The sequence below is a fragment of the Diabrotica virgifera genome, chromosome 3 (assembly GCF_917563875.1).
Source record: "Diabrotica virgifera virgifera chromosome 3, PGI_DIABVI_V3a".
NCBI classification, from domain to species: Eukaryota; Metazoa; Arthropoda; class Insecta; order Coleoptera; family Chrysomelidae; genus Diabrotica; species Diabrotica virgifera.
Window position 1 is genome coordinate 232,460,230 of NC_065445.1, and position 24,223 is coordinate 232,484,452.

A 24,223-nucleotide genomic window follows, 5' to 3' on the forward strand; every position below is an offset into this window, starting at 1 on the left:
TTAATGAAGAATGTAATTTTTTACTGTGAACTAACCTCAAATGATGGTAACCTATGATATCAAAAGATTATCCTTTAACAAAAAACTTAAGGATTAGTAATTTTATATTAATGGATTTAACAATTTTACTATGACAGAAAGAACAGAAGACAGTGGATATGAAAATGATATACCTCATTCTTATGATGGTATTAACTGGAAGTTAGATTCCATTTACAACATTAGAGTAGCAAATATTTATGATCCCTCCAAATTTTGGATAGTGCATTTTACGGAAGAGTTAGATTTATTTTTTTCATTTATGAACAGTTTTTACAATGAAAAATATGAAGAGTATCGAATGCCAATAGAATCTATGAAAAGAAACACTTACTGTGCAGTTTACACAAATAATGGGTTTTATAGGGCTCTTATTGTGGAGATTACAAATAGGGTGAGACCAGATTTTTTTATTTATTTAATACAGCTAAAGTACCATCTACTCAGTAGTGCAGGAGTATGGTCCGTCCCAAATCCTTTTTTCAATGCTTCACAGATTATCGAATTCTCTCTAATGCAATAAAGTTGGAAGTGACAGGAAAAAACGTACCTCTGTGATTAATATACATTGAACTTAGAAAATTATGTATTCCTTGGGGGTATTTGCATATTAAAACGGATTTCTACTTATAGGTGTATAATTGGTTGGAGATTACAATAGGGCTTTTCATCGATTGTCATTTGTTTCGAGCTTCTGTCATATGTCACATCTAATCTACATTACCCCTACTATAATGTACATCAATAAATTACCTTAACCTAGCTTAAATCACAACATGATCTCAACATAAATTATTCCCAACCTAATTCACATCAATACATTAACTTAACCTAGCTTAAATCACAGCACAATATCAATATACATTATCATAATATTAATATATTTACGGCATACATCTTTGGTTTGTATCATTGATATATCCAATAACGTATGACGTAGATATATTAATATTATGTGACACCTGACAGAAGCTTGAAACAAATGACTGTGAATGAAATGCCCTATCCGCTCCGAGTTTCGCTGGTATCGCCACCTACCTACAGGATTACTAGTATAACTTTTACCGGAAATTTTCTGAAAAGAAAAAAGTGTTGCCTATACCCTGTGAGTTTCGCTGGTATGGCTGCTATCGCCATCTAACGGTTGACTAGTGTTCCTATTTCGGCCGGAATTTTAAAGAGGACAGTAGAAAAGCAAATAATAGTTGTTTCAAACTTATTATTTAATTCTTATCGTGTAATATTTACAACGTAAAGAAGTAATTGGATTTTAATCGATAATTAATAGCAGTAAGTACAGAATTTATTATTCATAGATTTTGCTTATCGTTTTGACGTTTATGTTGACAACTAATATTAGAAAAAATTTATTCTACAAAAAAGTATAATAATTTAATATAATTATAGTATAATACTTCTTAAATATTAACTTATGAATGACAGTTAACGGCATCCTACGTTTGCTGTGATTGGTCGTTATCTTCACGCATTCAAATTTTGTTTCAGGATTGGATTGTAAAATTAAAACCGTCAAAATTCGAGAGTATGCTAACTGATCCTTTAGCTCAAATTTTTCTACCGTTTTAAAATTAAAATTGTGTTTACTTACTTTTTTCTAATTGCATCAATCCATTTTTGTCGTTAAATCACCTTATGCTTAGCGACAGGAAAGTTGCAGAATACACAGTTACTATTGTAACCAGTATTTCGGCACTCTTTAATACAACAACTTTCGTGAGACATTTAAAAGCTATAATATGCAACTCTTAATGCAGAACGTCAAAAAGCAAATTTCCAGTAAAGGTTTACAAACTTGTCACTACTGGCGTTCGCGAATTTTTCATTATCCCCTCTACCTACGAGCTCACAGCGTATACTCTAAATTATAGATAACCAATCAATGGGGAGATTAAAGATAATTTGACACAAAAATAATCGATCATGACAATTGTAATTTCTAGGTTAGAAATTTGTCAACAATGTAAATAATATTTCTGTCATTGGTATATTCGGGCACTGTATAGTGAAATTTGATATTACAGTGGAACCCCGTTAACTCGGATTAATCGGGACCGCGGCCGATCCGGATTAATCGGGACCGCGGCCGATCCGGATTATCGAAAATTCGGGTTAGCCGGAGAAAATGGTAAAGATTATTAAAATATGGTATGCTTACAGATAAACTCCGTTATAATTGGCACACAGACACTTGTAAACCACGTTCGCGTTCCACACATACAAAGCGTCGTCGAGAGTCTCATTTTTAGCTTTCTTAGCTTTGCACCGATTGTCCAAACTGTCTTTTGTTATCATTTTGAAACAAAAACAACATTTTAAGTTTTATTGCCATTACGTAGACAAAAAATCACGCAAACACAAAATCTGAATATATTTACGAACGATTACAGAATGGAACGAACAATGCGACTTTACTACACACAATACCGTCTCGCAACGAGAACGAACTTATGTTATTTAATAAGAGTGAAGACTAAGACCATTGTTTGAAAAATAATTTTTTAATAGTCTTTTCTAAACAATGCTAAGACAGTTTCAAGTAAATAAAGGATACTACAGATGCCTGTTGGTTTCGATAACATGACAATAAGCGTTGTCTGTCATGCCATGAGTCATTTTTACTAAGGTATATTATGTATCAAATTACACAAATACGCATTATCTCTCATTGTATAATGTGTTTGACATTGAAAATTGAAACAAATGAACTACATAGGAATTCGCTAAACGCTAAAGCGACAAATTTTTACGAAGAAAGTTTATTATGATAAATAAAATTAGCCTGAAAAATATAAGATATTATAGTATTCGAACAATATGTTTATAAGGAAAGATAAAAGAAAATATTTTAAGATGTTGAAAAGAAATTGGAAAATCCAGCATAAAGGACATACATTTTTATTGTTGTAATGTTTGTCTGATAAAAATCGGTCCGGGTTAGCCGGACTTCCGGGTTACGGGGGCCGACTTATCGGGGTTCCACTGTATATTTATTTAACTTTACATTAAACTATTTTAAATATTATAGTCCTGTCGCCAGGGGGGGTACAACGGCCTCGTTAATTCAGATGGACTTACTCAAGTTTTTTTTATGTATTTTGACCCGTAGAACACGAATTTTTTGGGTAACAGTTGATCCGGATGTCGATAAGATTGTTATAGACCAAGAACTTGAGGAATCAAATAACAGCGATTTTTGGCAAAACAAAACAATATTTTGTATTTTTTGGGCCATTTTAAGTAAAAAATATTTCTACAAGTTTTTTCGTAGGATGCACAGTTTTCGAGATAAACGCGGTTGAACTTTAAAAAAATCGAAAAATTGCAATTTCTGAACCCGAATAACTTTTGATTAAAAAATAAAATAGCAAGTCTGCTTACCGCATTTGAAAGTTTAAGTCAAATTATATCGGTTTTGATTATTTGCATTGGTAAAAATTTATTTTTTTATTGTTTAACAAAGCTATAAACACGTAGGGTTTCCCGTGCTTTTACATGCGTTTTACCGCATGTAACGTAGAAATAGTCTTGATTGCACTAGTACCTATTCTACCTACTCGTTCGATTTTAAATGAGAAATCATAGAAACATCACTCACGCACTAGTTGTTTGTAGCTTTGTTTAACAATAACACAATAAATTTTTAGCAATGCAAATAATCAAAACCGACATAATTTGACTTGAACTTTCAAAGGCGCTAAGCAGAATTGCTATTTTATTTTTTAATCAAAAGTTATTCGGGTTTAAAAATTGCAGTTTTTCGATTTTTTGAAAGTTCAACCGCGTTTATCTCGAAAACTGTGCATCCTACTAAAAAACTTGTAGAAATATTTTTTGCTTAAAATGACCCAAAAAATACAAAATATTGTTTTGTTTTGCCAAAAATCGCTGTTATTTGATTCCTCAAGTTCTTGGTCTATAACAATCTTATCGACATCCGGATCAACTGTTACCCAAAAAATTCGTGTTCTACGGGTCAAAATACATAAAAAAAACTTGGGTAAGTCCATCTGAATTAACGAGGCCGTTGTACCCCCCCTGGCGACAGGACTATTAATATTCTGGCAAATATTTGGATAAATATTGATGTTTATATAAATATAAATATTCTGACAACTGTCAGATGTAACTAAAATGTCATGTAATGATTTGCGACATTCTTAAAATCCTATAGGTTTGTTCCAACACAACCGAGAACCGTCACGAAACAGTAATGCTCCTGCGCAGTAAACAATCCATTCCAACAAAAATATGATCGTCATCAGATCGTCCTTCCCACTGTTCCAACAAGAATTGTGATCTTTCGGTGACGGTTTCGTGATGATCATTTCAGTAATCAGGCAAATGCATAATGTGCTGGTTGGACTGAATTGCGCACTAGGACTTAATTCTTTAAATTTTTTGAGCCTTTGATTGACTAAAAGCACACAATCTGTCACCAACAAAAGTGACAAATATAATGATATATATATATAATCATGTCCCTTCTACCATACAATGGTGTAGGGTTGCAGCATTAATCTACCAAATTAACATATCTAGTTTTACATAGGTACTTACAAATATACAAATTACACTTTTACATCTAATTCTACATTTCTAAAATTAATTTCATTAATTCTATAAAAGTATCAGTTATCTATATACAAATTGTTTCTACTCTTTTCTGTCTTGTGCTATCGCTTTGGCATCTATCCAGTTTGATCTTTTCTTTTGCAGAATGGCTCCTATTGCTTTATCCCATGTTTGTCTGGGTCTTCCTCTCTTCCTATTTTTTGATATTTTTGCTTCCCATACTCTTCGAACTGGTCTAGTTTCTTTCATTCGTTGTAGATGCCCCCACCAACATAATTGTCTTTGCTCTATATACTCCAATGTGGATGGTATTTTTAACTCGCTTCTTAAGTCTACATTCCTTAGTCGGTCCAATTTAGTGATGCCTTTTACTCTTCTCAGGAACTTCATTTCCATGGCTTGGATCTTGCTTTTTTGTCGGTTTGTTAAGACCCAAGATTCCCTGCCGAAGGTTAGTACTGGTCTATAAATTGATTTGAACACTTTTATTTTTGTTTCTCTTGAAATTTCTTTTCTACTGATAAATTTTTTATTCATTGCATGGTACAGCTTTATTGTTTTGTCTATTCTATTGTTTACTTCAGCATCTTGAGTGCCTGCCTGGTCAATTATTACACCTAGATAAATAAGAGAAAGTTTTCACTTGTTCAATTTGTGTTCCTTCAATTTCTATTCTTAGCTCCTGTCTCTCTTCACCGATCTGTAGTACTTTGGTCTTGCTTTTGTTTATTACCATTCCATTTTCAATGAATACTCTGTTCCATATTTCAATGTTGTGTTGTAGATATTTTTCACTTCTTGCAATTAACACCAAGTCGTCTGCAAACACTCCTTCTGATATTTCTACTCTACGTAGATATCTGTGTCCAACATTTAATTTTCTGCTTTCTATTGTGCATCTTTTAATTATTTGGTCCATAAACAATATAAACAGCGTTGGGCTAAGAGCTCCGCTTTGTCTTAGTCCTCCTGTTACTGTAAAAGTGTTTGATCTATTGTTGTTACTAATCACCGAGTTCACATTCTCATTATATATTTTCTGGATGATTCATATCATTTTATGTCCTACACCTTTCTCTCTTAGCACTTTCCATACTCTCTGTCTGGGTACTTTGTCGAAGGCCTTTTCTAGGTCTAAGAAGGCTAAGTATATGTTCTTTTTCTCTTGAAGCGCTTTTTCGCTTATTTGATTTAGCATGAATATATGATCTTGTATGCTCCTTCCGCTTCTGAAACCACTTTGTGACTCGTCTAGTGTATCTTCTGCGATTATTCTTATTCGTTTATCTATGATTTTCTCTAATATTTTCATTGATACACATAGCAATGTCATTCCTCTGTAGTTATTACATTCTCTTTTGTCACCTTTCTTATGTGTGGGAACTATCAATGCGGCTTTCCAGTCCTCTGGTAATATTTCATCTTTCCATACTTTATTCATTATTTCTAGTAGTATTTCAGTACCTTGTTGTCCCATGCTTTTTATTATTTCCACCGTTACTTTGTCAATTCCCAGAGCTTTTCCATATTTTAGCTGTTTTATGGCTTCTTGTAGTTCTTCTAGTGTTTTGGTTCTTCTACATTTTCTTCTGGCGTTTCTTCTGGTTCAGTATTGGTTTCTGTATGGTTGTCATGGTTCAATAGCTCTTCAAAGTGTTCTTGCCATCTATTCATTATTTGAGTTGGTTCTGCTAATAAATTTCCATTTTTATTCTTAATATTGTGGACTTTTTGTTTGTTCTCTGTTCTTAATGTTTTTAGTGTTCTATAGAAGAGCTTTTGATTACTTTTACTGTCTTGTTCCATTTTATCACCAAATTTTGTCCATGTTTCCTTTTTAGCTGCAGTTACTAGTAGCTTTACTTTTCTTCTTTCATTTTTGTAAATGTTGTAGTATTCGTTTGTTTTGTTTTGCAGATATTGTTTTCATGCTTTTTTCTGAGCTTTTACTTGTGTTTTTATTTGTTCTGTCCACCAAGCTGTCTGTTTTTTCGTGGGATTTGTTTTACTTATTCCGCATACTTCTTTAGCTGAGTCTAGTAATAGGTGTTTAAACCAATTCCACGCTTGGTTTATATTCTCTTCGTTCGTTTCTATTGTATTATTGAGTTTTTCGTTCACTTTCTTCTCATATTCTCTTGCTGTTTCCTTATTTCTGAGTTTATAAGTATTAATTGTCTCCACTGTTACCATTTTTTGATTATCTGGTCGATTATATTTTATGTCTATTGTTTTCTCTCTTATCTTTGCAACAACCATGTAGTGATCACTACCTATTTCTGGGCCTCTATGTACTTTAGTATTCATAACTTTTTTTCTGTCATTGCTTTCAACTAGTACATAGTCAATTATGGAGTTTTCGTTACGGCTCTTTACTTCTCTTGTGTACATATGGATATCTTTGTGCTTAAATCAACTTACCTTAACTTAACTTGTGCTTACTCAAAGATCCATGAAAATGCTTGGCTTTGTTAAAAAGACAACTCGTGATTTCACGAACGTGTTCGCTCTTAAAATGCTCTATTGTTCTTTAGTCAGGACGCACCTTGACTACTCTTCTCCAGTTTGGTCCCCACATTATTTACACCTCAAGAACAAACTTGATAGTGTTCAACATAATTTTCTTAGATATATTGGGTTCAAAAAACACATCAATTATAATTATACAGATATGGAACGATTTTTGAATATCTCTTCTCTGGATGTCCGTAGGAAGCGTAAAGATCTTACAGTATTGTTTAATATTATCAATGGCATATATTACTGCCCTGAACTCTTTGCTAAAATATTGTTGTTTGTTCCACCACGATCAACAAGACAAATTCAAACCTTTCATATTTCTTTTCATAGATATAATTACTCATATTTTACTTTTGTTCCTAGAACACTAAGACTTGCTAACTCCCTAGGTGACCTTTTACTTTTTGGTAACTCTGTTGATGTTTTTAAGAACCATTTAACCAAATTAAATATTTAGCAATGTCATAACCTTGTTATTTGTTAGTAATTAATGTTTTGTAATTATTTTACTTTGTCATGTCTTTTTAAATGTTTTGTACTCTCTCATTTTATTCTTATATATTCAACACTGTAATTATCAATATCTTATTAATGTATTACCGAATTGGGCTTGCCCGTATAAATAAATAAATTAAAAAATAAATTAAATAATGTGTTAGTTATTATTACTACATTATTATTTCTAGTCTGCTCTCCATACTGTCCTATGCATCTTGTCTATAACTCATCTCTTGTTCCAACTCTACTATTGAAGTCGCCTATTATGTATATCTTTCCTTTAGCGCTTTCTGTTATCAGTGTCAACTCATGCCAAAATTCATCTTTGTTTTATGCTGTGTCGTCTTCGTTTTAGCCATAAACTATTATTACAGTTTTTATGCGATTATTCTCTCTATTATTAATTTCGATACTCAATATTCTTTCGGACCATGCTTTCCAATCACCTATTTGTTTCTCCATACTTTTATGTATTATACATCCTACTACTGCAGCTGCTCTTTGATCTTCTCGGACTCCACTATATATATATCATTGTGTGTTCATTCTCTAATTTTATTTCACCTTTACCTTTTTTCTTAGTCTCAGTTATTGCCAATATGTCTAATTCCGTTGTTTCAAATTCTTTCAGTTCTATTTCTTTCCCAGTTATACTTTTAATATTCCATGTTCCAATTTTCCAATATTTACCTTCATTTCTTCTTTGCTTTGATGTTTTGGTTATTTTTGTATTACTGCATGTATTTACCATTGTCCTTGTTCATAGCCAGTTCCGTTCCGTGATTTTCAGTCCGGCAGTTAGTTAGTTTTTTGTGGCCTTATTGCTTATTAGATTTTTATTGAGCTCAAGTTTTTCTTGAGATCTATTCCAGGTCCACAGTTTATCATTTATTATGAGTTTATTATATCTAATAATGACTTTATTACCTTTGGCTCGTTCTTCTTTTCCTTTTTCTCTTATAATTTTTTGTATTTTCGGTTCAACTCCTCGGAAGGTCACAGCACGAGTTTGTCAATAAAAATAACCTTTAAATAAGAACTTTTACATACCAATTTTTGTCCACAAAATTATGTCTGCCTGCTGCTTACTTTCTTTTTAATAATATTCACTTTTGTGTATTTATTATTACTCGATACGTCTCGGTAGATTTGAGTTTGATGTCAGAGCGATAAATACACGTCAATAACACACCATTAGCGTACCTATACAAATATAATGATAATGATAGATAAATCAGTTATCAGTCAGATAACCGTTCTAACATCAGTTTCCAAATTACCGTCATGGGACGATAACTGGGCGATACAGTTACGAACATGCGCACAACAAACGGTACAAGTAGTTTCGTGACGGTTTCTGGACCGTCCAAAAGTTCATGTTGGAACAAACCTTATATCACATCAAAATTAATGAGGCATGAAAAAAGGGTTTGAGATATACTATATTCAGCAAATATGATGAGTGGTATATTGTTTGTAGTGGGTACCGTCCATTAACGGTTCTCCAAGTCTTCACCTAATCTCCAAGGTCTTGGGGCAAGGTTCTGTTTAGATGTGTAATAGGTTGTGGTGGTTGGTATAATTCTCTTATGATTTGGCAATCATTTGTGGAATTTCTTTCTTGGGCTCTCTTTGCCTGAAAGTCATTGACTTCTCTTATGAATGGTTGTATGGTTGGACACAGACCATGGAGCATTGGCTATTGTTCGAAGGGATTTCAACTGAGAAGTTTGTAGAATCTTAGTGTTGGCTGGTTTACTGCAACCCCATAGTTAAATTCCATAATACCAAATAGGTTTGAATGAACACATTCCTGACACATTCGAAAGGGAAGTACTGAGGAGAATACTAGGACCTGTGAGGGAAATAGACCGGGAGATATTATACAGAAGCTATTTCCTTGTGGCATTTTTATAATTAAGTATTTTCTATGGGAAATAAGCCACAATTTTACTAAAAAATGAATTTATTAACGTTTCGAAGCCCAAATCGGGTTTCGTTGTCAAAATACTATTAAAATAAACAAAAATGTTGTTGCTAAGTAAAAAAATTCTTCTAATAATTTATTTAATCTGACTCATTTATATTGGCAATTCAGACGTATATTATACATTTTAAAGTAGAAGACTTTAAAGTGATATCGCCAATATTTATGAGTTGCGTTCCTGGGTCGACTTTACTAAAAGATAGTTCATTCGATTACATGAAATCAATCCCAACTCAAGAATATCCGTCGCAAAAAAATCATAGCATGTGATCTGTCTTTAAAAAGATAACCAAATGCAGCGACGACAGTAAAATTCTCGCGTTAGAGATTCCATAGTAAATCACGAGGGAAAACCAGGAAAAAACCTCGTGATACTATCCCGACATCGTAAGCAAATACTTAGATTAAATAAATTATTAGAAGAATTTTTTTACTTAGCAACAACATTTTTGTTTATTTTAATAGTATTTTGTATTTTGACAACGAAACCCGATTTGGGCTTCGAAACGTTAATAAATTCATTTTTTAGTAAAATTGTGGCTTATTTCCCATAGAAAATACTTAATTATACAGAAGTTCAGCCACGATTTTCTAAGTCCTGCCTTTTGCAATACTGGAAGGGTAGACGATGTACTTACAATCTGTGGAAACATCCACAAATTTCCTGTGACATTTTCCTGTAAAAATTAGATTTTTCCAAAAAATAAAAATAGGGTTTTGCGATGAATTTCCAAGTCCTGCCATATCCGTAGATAGACAGGATACTATCGATTTTATGAAGAAAATTTTTTGGGCAGGAGGGTTGCAAACGGGGTAACGGAGTATATATGTATACAAACATGTAAGGAAAATAATGAAATTTTCATGATTTTCTAGGTCCTGCCAACTAAATAAACTAAACATATTTATTTCAAAATGATCCAAAAAATATTGGCATAACGTCTCCTAATGTTTAAGTATACTTGTCCCTTGGAAAATTCTGCGGAAAATTTTCACCCTGATTCCTGATTTTCTTAGTCCTGCCTTTAAAAAGTTATAATACTCAAATACAATCAATACCTTTTCGGTACTCGGCAGGAAGGTTAAACGGTTCTTGTAAGACGGCAGGAGTCCTAGATTTGTAAGAAAATTCATGAAAAGTCAACGATTTTCTGAGTCATGCCATTTTGCACATGTTTCAAGAATCTTAATATAAGTCTATTTTTACAAAGAGGCAGGATAGTTTTATGGTTATTTTGTATATAGGGTGGGGCATTAGTGTGACAAAGTCCAATTACTCGTTTGTCGTAAGATATACGAAAAAAGTTATTTAGGTAAAACATGAGCCACAGATAGGACTATGATTTAATAGTATTTTCTAATATACAGGGCTACCCGTTTTCACAGGGTGACACAAATTTATGTTTTTTTAAATGGAATACCCTGTATATTTTTACATTTTTGGATTCTATTCGATGTTCTCTTTAATAAAATAAAGTGTTTTGAAATATTATACGAGGTAGTTTAAAATATAATTACGTTTTTTTGTTAATTTTGTAGGAACATTCACACCCTATACATATTGTTAGTGATTTGATATCCAAACTTCTATTAATTTATGCTTAAACGATTTTTAATATAGTCTACTATTGTCAGTTATTAATAGTATACCAAAATGTTTAATGTTAGTATACGGGGTTGGTTGAAACTCGGAATGAGTATTTTCTGAGTTTTCTTAAATGGGACACCCTGTATTTTAATATTATAATAAAATGATATTTTATGGTACCTTTTTATTTGTTAAGCATTTTCTATACCATATTTATATATTAATTTCGGCAGTAAATTAATACAGACAGATTACTCAGGTGGTTTTTGGGGTTTCTGAACAAGAATGTCACATTAGAACAGATCTTTACCTAGCGCTCGGGGTGACTAATATACACGCCATATTCTTAAATTTCGAGGCTTTCAGACACTTAAGTGATGCAAGTAGATTACTCGAGGAGTTTTGTGGTTGCTGAACATGAATACGCCATCAGAATCGACCTCCAAAAACTCTCTAAATTCGAGATCAGTCACCCTGGGCACCAGGTGCTCCGAGGGTCGGTTGTAATGTCATATTCGTGTTCGGCCATCCCAAAAACCTTCGAATAATCTGTTGTCTTTAATTTGTTGCCGATATCCCACGAAACTCCAGATGACGTGCCTTAGCAGCAACTCTGGGCACTAGGTGATTCGGAGGTCATAAAAATTTTTTATTTTCGGAGAGTCGCATAAATGGCCCGACGTCTATTTGTTTAGCAGTGTTTTATTTCCATGAAACGTGATTTACGTTTCATGTTTCTTTGATGTGCGGCCTGCCTAAGGGAGCTAAAGCTCTTTACAGATGGCGCGTTGTCGTTTTTTATATCTCCAGAACGCTTCCAATTCGAAAGACAAAAACTGGTCCGCCTTTTTTTCTTCTACAGATAAATCGATTCCATCAATTGCGAATATCTAGTACCGGTCATAGGAATCTTTTTGTCTTTCCCTTTTAGGTATTTTTGACACTAGACTATTAAATTGTGAGGTATTCTAGTACTAAAAGGTACTCCTGCTTTAAGTCAGTAGGATGCACGGTTTTCTGGAAAAATCCATTTTAAAATTTTTCGTTTGTTGAATTTGAAAAAAAATTTAAAAAAATTTAAAAAAACGGTGTATTTACCGACTTAAAGCAAGAGTAACTTTTAGTACTAGAATACCTCATAATTTAATACTATACTCTCAAAAATGTCTAAAAATTTAAAGACCAATAAGTTATGAGATAAAATATCCGTTGATCTACCCAAGACGGATGCCTATGACCAGTACTAGGAATTCACAATTGATAAAATCGATTCATCTCTGGAAGAGAAATAAACGTAGCAGTTTTCGTTTTCCTAAATAGAATTTGTCAAAATTCTTTTAAACTCAAAAAACCAAAAAACGAAAAATTTTTCAAATCGATTTTTTTAGAACACTGCATATTCTTCTGAGTTAAAGCAAAAGTACCTTTTAGTACAAAACTATCCCAGAATTTAATAATCCAGTGTCAGAAATGCTTAAAAGTTAGACAGAAAAGTTATTCGATAAAATATCCGTTTCCGTACCCCAAACGGACCCCTATGACCGGTACTAAAAATTGACAATTGATAATTGACATTTGACAATTGACCTCTGGAAGATAAATAAGTGTACCAGTTTTCGTTTTTCCAAATAAAAGCGTTCTGCAGCTGTTTTAAAGAAACTAATTACAAGACTTCGATATGCTTCTTCTAGACGAAGCATATCGAAGTAGAGGTCGTCCGCCAACCAGATGGTCTGATGACATCAAACGGATCGGCAGAAACTTGATGCTGACAGCATAGGACAGAAATGCATGGAGAAGACTGAGGGAGACCTATATCCAGCATTGGATAGATCCGGGTTGAATTACGACGATGATTAATTACAAGACGCCATCTTTAAAGAGCTCTAGCTTTCCACGGAAGCATTTTTGAACAGAAAAATATGATCTAATCACTTAAAATAAAGATGTTACAGTTTGCTATTAGATTTGAAAAGTGTGTAAAAATTCCGAGACATTATTCAGGAAAATAATATTTAATAGGATACGATTGTTTTAATGATATACAAATTAATTTTTTGTATTATTGTAATTATTTTGTATGTACTTATTAGATTAGTGTTTTTTAAGCATACTCGACATGGTATGACTCAGAAAATTGTGGTGATATGAATATGTTTGTATAACACCCTGAAATAATTTTACAGACACACAATTTAATTTTTTTATACGAAATATACAACCATCCTGCCTCTTTGAAAATAGATTTAAATTAACCTTCTTGAGATATGTGCGAAATGGCATGACTTAGAAAATCGTAATTTTCCACGAATTTTCTTACAATTTTTTTAATTATATACAGCGTGTCTACTTAAGTTGGAAACATGGGAAACTTTTTTATTATTAATTTTACGAAAAAAAGTTATTCTTTATAAAAAGTTCTGCATGCCCCAAAACCTAAGATTCAATCATCAGATATCAAATTTTCTCAATATTATACGAGGTATGTCAAAAAATATGAATTTCGGTCAAGGGTAAAGTACCTTTATTTCTCTCAATATCGAAAATTCTTATGATAAACAGTTGTTTGAAATTAAAAACTAAGATCAAATATGCAATTACATGCATCTAATTGAAAAAAAAATTTCTCAAATTTATGGATACCCAACATCATTTTTAATTATTACAAATATGATAACTCGTTTATTATTCATTTTACGAAAAAAAGTTATTCTTCATAAAAAGCTTTGCATGGTCTAAAATCTAAGACACAACCATGATATATAAACTTTTATTAATTTTATACGAGGTGTGTCAAAAAATATGAAATTCGCTCAAGATTATAGTACCTTTATATTTCACCATATTTCAATTAGAAGGATGTAATTGCATATTGAAACATAGTTTTTAATTCTAAACAACTTTTTTAATAACCGTTTTCAATATTGTGAAAAATAAAGGTACAGTGGAACCTCGATAACTCGGATTAATCGGGACCGCGACCGATCCGGGTTATCGAAAATCCGAGATAGCCGGAGAATATGGTAAAAATTAATAAAATACGGTATACTTACAGATAAACTCCGTTAGAATTGAAATAACATGAAATATATTTATAAATATGCACAGTACCTACTCATTAAAATTACTAAAAAAAAAAAAACACCAAACTCAAACATAAGCAAATGGAAGCGAACGATACAAGACACACAATACTAAAGACCATTGTTTATAAAAGAATTTTTTAAATAGTCTTTCCTAAACAATGCTGACAGTTTGAAATAAAAAGGAATAGATACTACAGACAGGTGGCTGTTGTTTCTGCGGCGTGTGCTATGAGTAATTTTTAATATCGTATAGTTCAAATTACACACATAAGTACACATTATCTCTCAAATATTATATTACATACATTTTTATTGTTGAAAGTTTTGTCTGATAATTAACTATTTTGATTGGAAATAAGCCACAATTAAATTGAAAAATACAAAATATTGAAAATCAAAATGTTTATCTGATGAAAATCGGTCCGGGTTAGCCGGACTTCCGGTTTATCGGGGGCCGACTTATCGGGGTTCCACTGTACTTTACTCTTGAGTGAAATTCATATTTTTTGACATACCTCGTATAAAATTAATAAAATGTGATATCTGATGGTTGTATCTTCGGTCTCAGGACATACAGAGCTTTTTATAAAGAATACCTTTTTTCGTAAAAGTAATAATAAAAGAGTTATCGTATGTGTAATAAATAAAAACGAAGTTAGTATCAATAAATTTGAGAAAAATTTGGAAAATATTTTTTCCACTTAGAAGCATGTAATTCCATATTTGATCTTATTTTTTATTTCCAAACAACTTTTCATAATAAGAATTTTCGATATTGAGAGAAATAAAGGTACTTTACTCTTGAACGAAGTTCATATTTTTTGACATACTTCGTATAATATTGACAAAATTTGATATCTGATGATTGAATCTTAGGTTTTAGAGCATGCAGAACTTTTTATAAAGAATAACTTTTTTTCGTAAAATGAATAACAAAAAAGTTTCCCATATGTTTCCAACTTAAGTAGACACGCTGTATAGTAAAAAAGGTATAACTAAACATCCTGCCATTTTGAATAATGTGTACTGAAATTATTTATTTTATAACAAAATTTATTTTATGACGGAAAATCACGGAACCAGAGTGAAAATTTTATACAGAATTTTCCAAGAAACAAGTGAAGTTAAACATTAGGTGACGTCATGCCAACATTTTTTTTTGTCATTTTGAAATAAATATGATTAATTTATTAAGTTGACAGGACTTAGAAAATTATGAAAATTTCATTATTTTCATTACATGTTTGTATATCTGTCTGTATACTCCCTTAGTCCTTTTGCAACCGTCCTGCCCAAAAAATTTTCTTCATAAAATAGATAGTATCCTGTTATTCTATAGATATGGCAGGACTTAAAAATTCATCGCAACTCCCAATTTTTTTTTCATGGAAAATCTAATTTTCACAGGAAAATGTCACAGGAAACCCGTGGATTTTTCCACAAATTGTAAGTACCTTCTCTAACCTTCCAGTATTGCAAAGGGCAGGACTTAGAAAATCGTGGTTGAACTTCTGTTAATATCTCCCAGTTTAAAAAGGGAATCTTCAGAAGTCGATACAACAACGAGCTTTTCCAACTTTATAAGGAAACACCCCTGTTAGACTTCATTAGAATACAAAGATTGCAATGGGTCAGACATGTGATAAGAATGGGAGAGGATAGGCTACCAAAAAGAGCACTGAATGCTAGAATGCAGGGAAAGAGACCAGTTGGAAAGCCAAGAAAGCACTGCGAAGACACAGTAAACAGCGACGCACAAGCCCTTTTAGGAGTCCGTGTGTGGAGAAGAGCAGCCACAGACAAACAGGGTGGAGGCAAAAAATAAAGGAGACCAAGGCTCAATTTGGGCTGTAGTGCCGTAGACGAAGAAGAAGAAGAAGAAATAGGTTTGAGGATTATCTTGTAAATCAGTATTTTATTCTCAAGTGAGAATTGTGACTTATTTACAAGTAACTAGTACATTTGTCTAACTTTTGTGATTAGTTGTGTCTGTTTGGCTTTAATATGGGTTTTCCAAGTAAGCTTGTGATCTATATAGATGCAGTCCTGAATATTTCACTTCAGATTTTTGTGGAATTGAAATATTATTGATGTGTACCTGGGGGCATATTTGTCTTCTTGTTTTGAAAGTAACTGCTGTCGATTTTTCGGTGTTAACTTTAATTTTCCATAGTTCAAGTGTCTGTGTCTGAAGTAAGAATTGCTGTATCATCAGCAAAAGTAGCCATTAGGATATCATTATTGGTAGGTATGTTTGCTGTACAGAGGAGGTGTAGGAATGGGCCAAAGACACTACCTTGGGGACTACAGAATAGATAGTATGGAGGATTGATGTTGAGGCGTTAACTTTAACTTGACAATATTGTTTGTTGTTGTAGGATTTAAGAATGAGATAGATTTGGTGTTTGGTGAGGCATGTGTGTTTTAATTTATCTACGAGACCATCGTGCCAAACCTTGTCAAACGCCTGCTTTACGTCAAGAAAAGCAGAAGCAGCTTTCTCTTCTAAGCAGCTTTTTATTTAGTTTGTGATTCAATGGCATTGCTGAATGGTGGAGTGATGCTGATGGAAACCAAATTGATGCTGTGGTATAAGTCCATCAACTTCAACAAGATCTTGAATTCAGTAGGTGGTTTAGCAATCATAATAATTTGGGCAAATTTCCATTATATAGGGTAATAACATAATCGTAACATTGAGTTGTAAATTATTGTTAGTAGAATGACAGCTTTTCTAGGCAACTGTTTTAGAAGTTCTCCCACTATAAGATCGTAACCTGGAGCTTTGAAAGGTTTCAAATTTCAAAGTTTCTAATTTCTTTGCGAATTTTTATAGGTGAGACCAGATGATAGGATCATTGTATTTTTATTGGACTTTGGTTATACTAGCACAGTTTCTCCAGATAACATATATAGATTGTACGAGAAGATGTACCATATGCCTAGATGTGCCATAAGAGCTTGTTTATATGGAGTTGAACCTTATGATTCAGATACTTGGACCACCCAAGCTACAGAAAAGTTGAAGGAGTTAACCCAAGGCAAAATATTAATGTGTCAGTTGTGCGCAATTGATGACGAATATAAAATAGTGTATATTAGAATTGTGGATACAGCTCACTTTCCTGAGGTATGATTTTAAGCATTTTGCATATATAATTTATTTAGTTCTCCTAGTCTAGGCGCCAAATAGAGGTCATCCCCTTTTCAATTCTGATAGACAAACTCAACGGTGTCTTATGGATTTTTGGCTGCTGATTACGAATCTCGAGGGTGGATTTCGATCCGAGTGGTCAAAAAATTGTTATAAACAATTTAATTGTTTATAAGAATCTGGCTCATAAACTAAAAAAAATAAAAAAAATGTTTCAAATAAAATCGAAGAAAAAAACGTTTACTTAACTTAACTCCAACAATTAGAACTCAAGATATTGTAAAATTAGTGCACAATGCAAATTTCAAAATAAGTATTTTTTGAAGCTTTATCGATCGTAACTCGGCTTCTACGCATTCAAATGAGCCTTGGAAGGTCTCATTTTAAAGCTTAATTATTAGGCTTCCAAACAAAGTTGAGTTACCTTATCTTCATTTGTTTTAAAGTCATACCCGTTTGAAATTATAATTTTCTTAAAAAAAATTGTACATTAATTTGTTTATAAGGGTTTCAAGCAAATTTGAGCTATAAACATGTATACTTTAATTAACAATAATGATAGAAAAACTCAAAAGGAACAATTTGAGCTTATGAAAATGTTCGTAAGTTTATTTTTGGCCAAGATATGGATATTTTAATGGTGCGCTATGAGGTGCAAGATAGTCTCACAGTCAAGTAAGTATTTTCCGATGCTTTATCAATCGTAACTCGGCTTATACGCATGAAAATGAATTTTTCAAAGTTTCATTTTAAAACTTAATTAATAGACTTACAAACCAAGTTTGTCAAATTATTTTATCTTCATTTGTTTTAAAGTTATACTCGTTTGAAGTTATACCTTGCGCCTCATAGCGCGCTATTAAAATATCGATATCTTGGCCAAAAATAAACTTACGAACATTTTCGTAAGCTCAAAATGTTCCTTTTGAGTTCTATCATTATTTTTAATTAAAGTATAAATGTTTATAGCTCAAATTTGCTTGAAACCCTTATAAACAAATTATGTAAATACATTTTTTTAAGAAAATTATAACTTCAAACGAGTATACCTTTACAACAAATGAAGATAAAGTAATTCAACAAACTTTGTCTGGAAGTCTATTAATTAAGCTTTAAAATGAGATCTTCTAAGGCTCATTTGCATGCGTAGAAGCCGAGTTACGATCGATAAAGCCTCGAAAAATACTTATTTTGCAATTTGCATTGTGCACTAATTTTACAATATCTGGAGTTCTATTGTTGGATTTAAGTTTAGTAAACGTTTTTGTCTTCGTTTTTTATTAAGGAACAAATTTTATTTGAAACATTTTTTTATCTCTTTTAGTTTATGAGCCACAGCCTTATAAACAATTAAATTGTTTATAACAACTTTTTGGCCACTCGGATCGAAATCCACCCTCGAAATTCGTAATCAGCAGTCAAAAATCCATAAGAAACCGTTGAGTTTGTCCATCAGAATTGAAAAGGACACAGTGACCCCTCTGGGGCCTAGACTATCCTGCTTCATAGGGAAAGTCCGGGAGAGTTGAACCACTTTTTCATTAAGGCGAAACCAGACGGGCCACTCTGTGGATCTACAGAGTGGCTGAAACAGGCGATTTTCTAGCGCCGCGCGCCGGCGACTACGCTGCGAAGTGGATCGTTTGGAAGGGTGCGGCGTTTAATGTAATGAACCAGAAAAAAAGTAAATTTGTTCAAATGATTAAAAACTTGCCGGCTAATAATTTTTTTAAAAAGTGTGTTCGTCAAAGTCAGTGTTTGTAATGTCCATAGTTTAAAATATTTTATAAAATTTAAACCCTCTTGAAAAATACCAATAAACTCTATAAATTGCATTAAGAAGAACCAGACAAAAGCAGCTATATCACAGAAAGAAGCACATAAAAAATCAACCAATACATCTGGTATCCTACAGCCGTAAAATAGTTTGATACAATTTTCAACACAAAAAACACACATAATTTAGTAAGATTCCCAACCTTACAACGGAGGTAACGAGGTCCTGTTTCAAGGAGATGATGACATTAAATATATCTAAATAAACATGCTAACTTGCAACCCCCTTTTAACTGATATCTTATCGTTTTGTTTTCTACAACAAACAATAAAACTTTTTTTGGCCTAGGTTTTTGGCCCCTGTATTTTTGCACTGAATCATTTTTTTTGTATCTCTTATAATAATTTTTTAGTTATATGGAGAAAAAGTAAGATTTTTAAGAAATTTTAAAAATGCGCTCTATAATTTGATCTTATTTTTTTTTTCAAAAACCATACATTTTAAATAAGTCTAATTGTTTAGCGTAGAAAAAGTAACATTAATATAAAAGGTGATTAGAAGGAAACAATGTATTTAAAGTCTAGTGGATGCAGGGTTAAATTTACTGGTCATTTTTTCTTAAAATGTATGTTTGTCACGAGTGATAATTCATATTCATTTCGTGTTTGCATCGTATCTAGCTTAGTTTAAATACATTCGACATTTAATTATTAAAATAGCAGTGAGCAGTATTATACTGCTCATTTTAAAGATCTTTTCGAGCACTACAAAAAGTGTTGTCAGCATTACATTCGTATAATCAATCATTTTTCTGTTACTTCAAGTTGAATGCACAGATTTGAGCATTCACAAAAAAGTCTGCTTTCATCTACCATATTATCTTGTTTTTTATTAGGTACAACTAGAAGATTTATGAAAAAACAAATCTCGTGTTTTTTTATAAACTACAAAAATTTTTCACACACATTTTCCATAATAATATATAGTTTTTATAAGGTTTGTTCCAACTCGATACAAAACCGTTCTTGATCGTTACGCGCATGAGCAATATCGAATAATTATGCGCAGTAACACATTTTTCGTTACTGCGCATACTCGTAACCGTTCAAGAATGGTTTTGTATCGAGTTGGAACAAACCTATAGTTTTTTAAATCACCTGGAAAAAACCTTCTAAAAGGTATCATTTCTCAATGAAAAGGGCAAATTTTCAATCATGAATAACTAAAAAAGTATTGAGTTTGTGAAAAAAAATTTTAGAACATTTTTTGTTTACAATTAGGTCATCTAACGAACCAAAAAATTTTTACCTCTAGAAGGGGTGAGAACCACTTCCAAACTAAAAGCATATTTTGGCATCGAGTAGACTTTGTTTCTTGAGCTACTCCCTACTTACTGTGAAAATACCAAGTAAATTGGTATACTAGGACGGAATTCGGTACCAAATACCCTAATTGACTGCACTATAATTTTGGTCACAATTCATACATGTTTAGTAAAATGTAATTTGAAAATAAAGACATACAAATACAGTCAAAAGTAGAATATCTGTAAGATGGAATTCATTAGATCTTAATAGTTCTGGATCCCTCGTTCCAAAAAAGTTTATTAATAGCGAGCTGAAAATTTGTTCATAGCTTAACGGTGTCAAGTTCGACAGACTTTGATGTATGGGAACAGTGGGTGGAACAGGGGAAACTTTAATTGTGGAACGTGATAAACGTGTCATCCTGACAAGTTTATGATTGTGAAAACTAGCAGCGTTGATTGATAAATATGTACGGTATATCAGTATATTTATCAATCAACGCTAGCAGGTTGTTTTTAAGTTTATTCAATAGCCAATGTTAAATAATATATGAAAAATGTTTGTCCAAGAAAATGTTGGTCATCAAACATGTCAAATGACAGGAATTATGTTGGTGATAACTAGCAGTCTGATTTTTGCATAAGAGTTTAATAAAATAAAAAAAAATCAATTGAAAGTTATGTCCGACAAAATTCATGGGACATTTTCGTAGTCCGACGTTCAAAATCTGTAATATATAGACAAGCATCGAATGCGAACATCGGAGTACAAAAAATCCCATGAATTTTGTCGGACAGAACTTCCAATTGATTTTTTTACCCTTTCATTTAACTCTCATGCAAAAGTCAGACTGCTAGTTATCACCAACATAACTCCTCATTTGACATCTTCTACGTGTCGGACTTGTTAAAATGCCCCAACATTTTTGTCAGACAGACATTTTTTCATATATTATATAACGTTGGCTATTGAATATACTTAAAAACAACACACTCATAAACTTGTCAGGATGACCCGTTTATCACGTTCCACAATATTAAAGCTTCCCCGGTTTTTAACTGGCCATTGTCAACTAAAAAAACAACTCCACACACTGAAGTTAGTAGACACACCTCTGTGCAGGAGGTATGAACGAGATGACAAAACTGTCGAGCATGTCCGGAGGTATCGTCAATACGAGAGTATGCGTTCGGCGAGCCTTGGCCTACACCTGCCGACATAGGGGAGATATCCCCGGGTGATTTGTCCGCCTTCCTGGCAATATGGCAGGATGGATAATGAACTAAGGACAACAACTCCCTGGGAGTATGCAAAATGGGTCAATTGTGGCCTAAGTGCTGTGGTACGTGACTCACCCTCCGTACTCTACAGATACAGATAAAGCTTCCCCTGTTCAAGTGTTCCCATACATCAAAGTTTGTCCGACTTGACACCGTTAAGCTATGAACAAATTTTCAGCTTGTTATTAATAAATCTTTCTATGGTACCTACGCGGAATCGAGGACTACAATGCTTTATCAATAACTTTTTAGGTTGTTAATAAAAGAAGATTTATTTTTTAGCAAATCGACATTGGAGAAACCCTAATTATCAAAAAAATGGCAAAACTAGCCAGAAAAAAAGATATGAAAATGACAGAAAAACACATAGAAAAATTTATACCCAAAGTTAGGTATCCGCATTTGTGTCCATCCTTTGACCTTCTAGAAAATGGGACGATGCCTTCATCAGTGCATGTTGCGGAGTTATTAAAAACATATATGATGGCTGCCAAATTATTTCAACCATATTATACGCGTGCGGTGGAATAGATTGAAGGAGACGTTCTATACCGCTTCTAGACAGCTCTATATCTATAAAGATTTTTGGATTTTAATTTTTAGTTTTCTTACAGTGAATATCATTACATATTATGGAATAAATATTTTTTTAATTTTTATTATTGATTTATTTATGAAAACTCATCATGGATGAAATACTGCTGTTTAAACTCATCATGGATGAAATTATTTATAAAGTCAAAAACCTGAGTATAGGGTACAGAATGGGCGAAGAAATTATCTCTATGATATGCTATGCAGATGATGCCATACTTATTGCAGAGAGTGAAGATGACCTTCAGAGACTTTTATATGAAGTTAATATAACAGCAAGAAAGTTCAACACGATAATATCACCAAATAAAACAAAAACTATGGTAATCTCTAAAGATCCAATAAAGTGTAAGCTGGAAGTGGACAGCAAAATAATCCAGCAAGAAAGAAGTATCAGCTATGGGAGTGCTAATGCACAGTTATAGAGACACAGAAGCGGAAGTTGCCCAACAAGTAAACAAAGCCAACAGAATAGCAGGATGTCTTAAACACACTATCTGGCGCAACACACATCTACGGACAGAAACAAAGGCGAAGATCTATAGGACAGTAGTTAGACCAATTCGATGCCTCAGAAGCCAATCGGTGTAAGTCAATAGGTGTTTAAAATGAAATACTAAGATGTTTATGACAGTAGTTGTAGAAATAATATAGTACGTTTTTTAAAGGTAAAATATTGCAAAACCTCTAAATTTTAAAGAACCGCTTGAATTCACATGAAATTTGGCATACACATAGCTATCAAGTCAAAGAAAAAAAAGTGATATTGTGCCGATGTGTGCTTTTGCCAAAAGGGGTGTTTCGCCCCCTTTTGGGGGTGAAAAATATATGTTCAAAATAGGTCCGGAAGTGGATAAAATGACTAATTCTAAGCAGCTTTTGTTATATAAAGTTTTTTCACCAAGTTAATAGTTTTTGAGTTATTTGCGAATAAATATGTTAATTTTTTTACAAAATAACCAAGTTTTCAGACGATTTTTCGCAAATAACTCAAAAAATAAGTATTTGGTCGAAAAAAAAATTCTTATCAAAAATATAGCACGTAAAAAAGTGAAAAAGATGGTGTATATATCAGGTTACTATACCTAGTAGAAGCAGAGTTATAGCTAATGAAAAATAGGTTCATAGTCGTCAAATTCCACATCGAATATTTTAACGTGCCATAACCAAAAACGAAGAACTTTTTTGGGGAAGACTCATCTTAACTTTTTTAAAGTGTTTAAAAAATGCTTATTTAAAAAAAAATTTAAGCATCAAAAGTAAACAAGTTACGCTCAAAATAAAGCTGGTCCTTTTTTTTTGGTAAAAAATTGGGAAAATCACCCCCTAATTAGCATTTCAAATGAACTTAATTATTACCACTTCACATGTTTTTTACTCACGTATGTATTGATCATATGATCTGTAAGTTTCATCGGTTCAAACTCCTCATTTTTGAAAGAGCTGTAGTTAAAAGGGCTTGAACGAGTCACTTATCACGAGGGTATGCAAATTTAGAAACACCGAATCTTAACCAATTTTTGTCTTAAGAAAAACAAAAAAATACAAAATATTTAGAAAGGTAAAGCCGCCTTTTTTTATTGTTTAAGATTTTTGGTACAGTAAAACCTCGATATAACGGACTATTAGGGGGGACGGGATGTCCGTTAAAGTTGAAAGTCCGTTATATAAAAATAGGTCAATCAAAATCAATAAAAAAGTTTATTTTAAAAAGATGTACCTGCTGTAATTAGATACAGTGTACACATCTGTACATTAAAAAGGTAGGTAGGTTTTGTTTGCTTCTTTTTTACTTTTCTA

General features: G+C 32.6%; 1 protein-coding gene across 1 annotated transcript; it reads left to right on the plus strand.

Moving 5' to 3' along the window:
* LOC126881593 (tudor domain-containing 6-like) lies at positions 1-22,486 on the plus strand. The gene is made up of 3 exons (XM_050645954.1): positions 1-433; positions 17,148-17,441; positions 22,112-22,486. Exons 1-3 carry the CDS (start codon positions 131-133, stop codon positions 22,358-22,360), a joined length of 846 nt encoding a protein of 281 aa, XP_050501911.1. The 5' UTR covers positions 1-130; the 3' UTR covers positions 22,361-22,486.
* The last annotated feature ends 1,737 nt before the right edge of the window (positions 22,487-24,223 follow it).

Bases quoted from the DNA above. Each gene is read 5' to 3' on its own strand.
- LOC126881593 (XM_050645954.1), top strand. From the start codon at position 131: ATGACAGAAAGAACAGAAGACAGTGGATATGAAAATGATATACCTCAT. The intron at 434-17,147 runs GTGAGACCAGAT...GAATTTTTATAG, and splicing joins TTGTGGAGATTACAAATAGG to GTGAGACCAGATGATAGGAT. The intron at 17,442-22,111 runs GTATGATTTTAA...TTTATTTTTTAG, and splicing joins ATACAGCTCACTTTCCTGAG to CAAATCGACATTGGAGAAAC.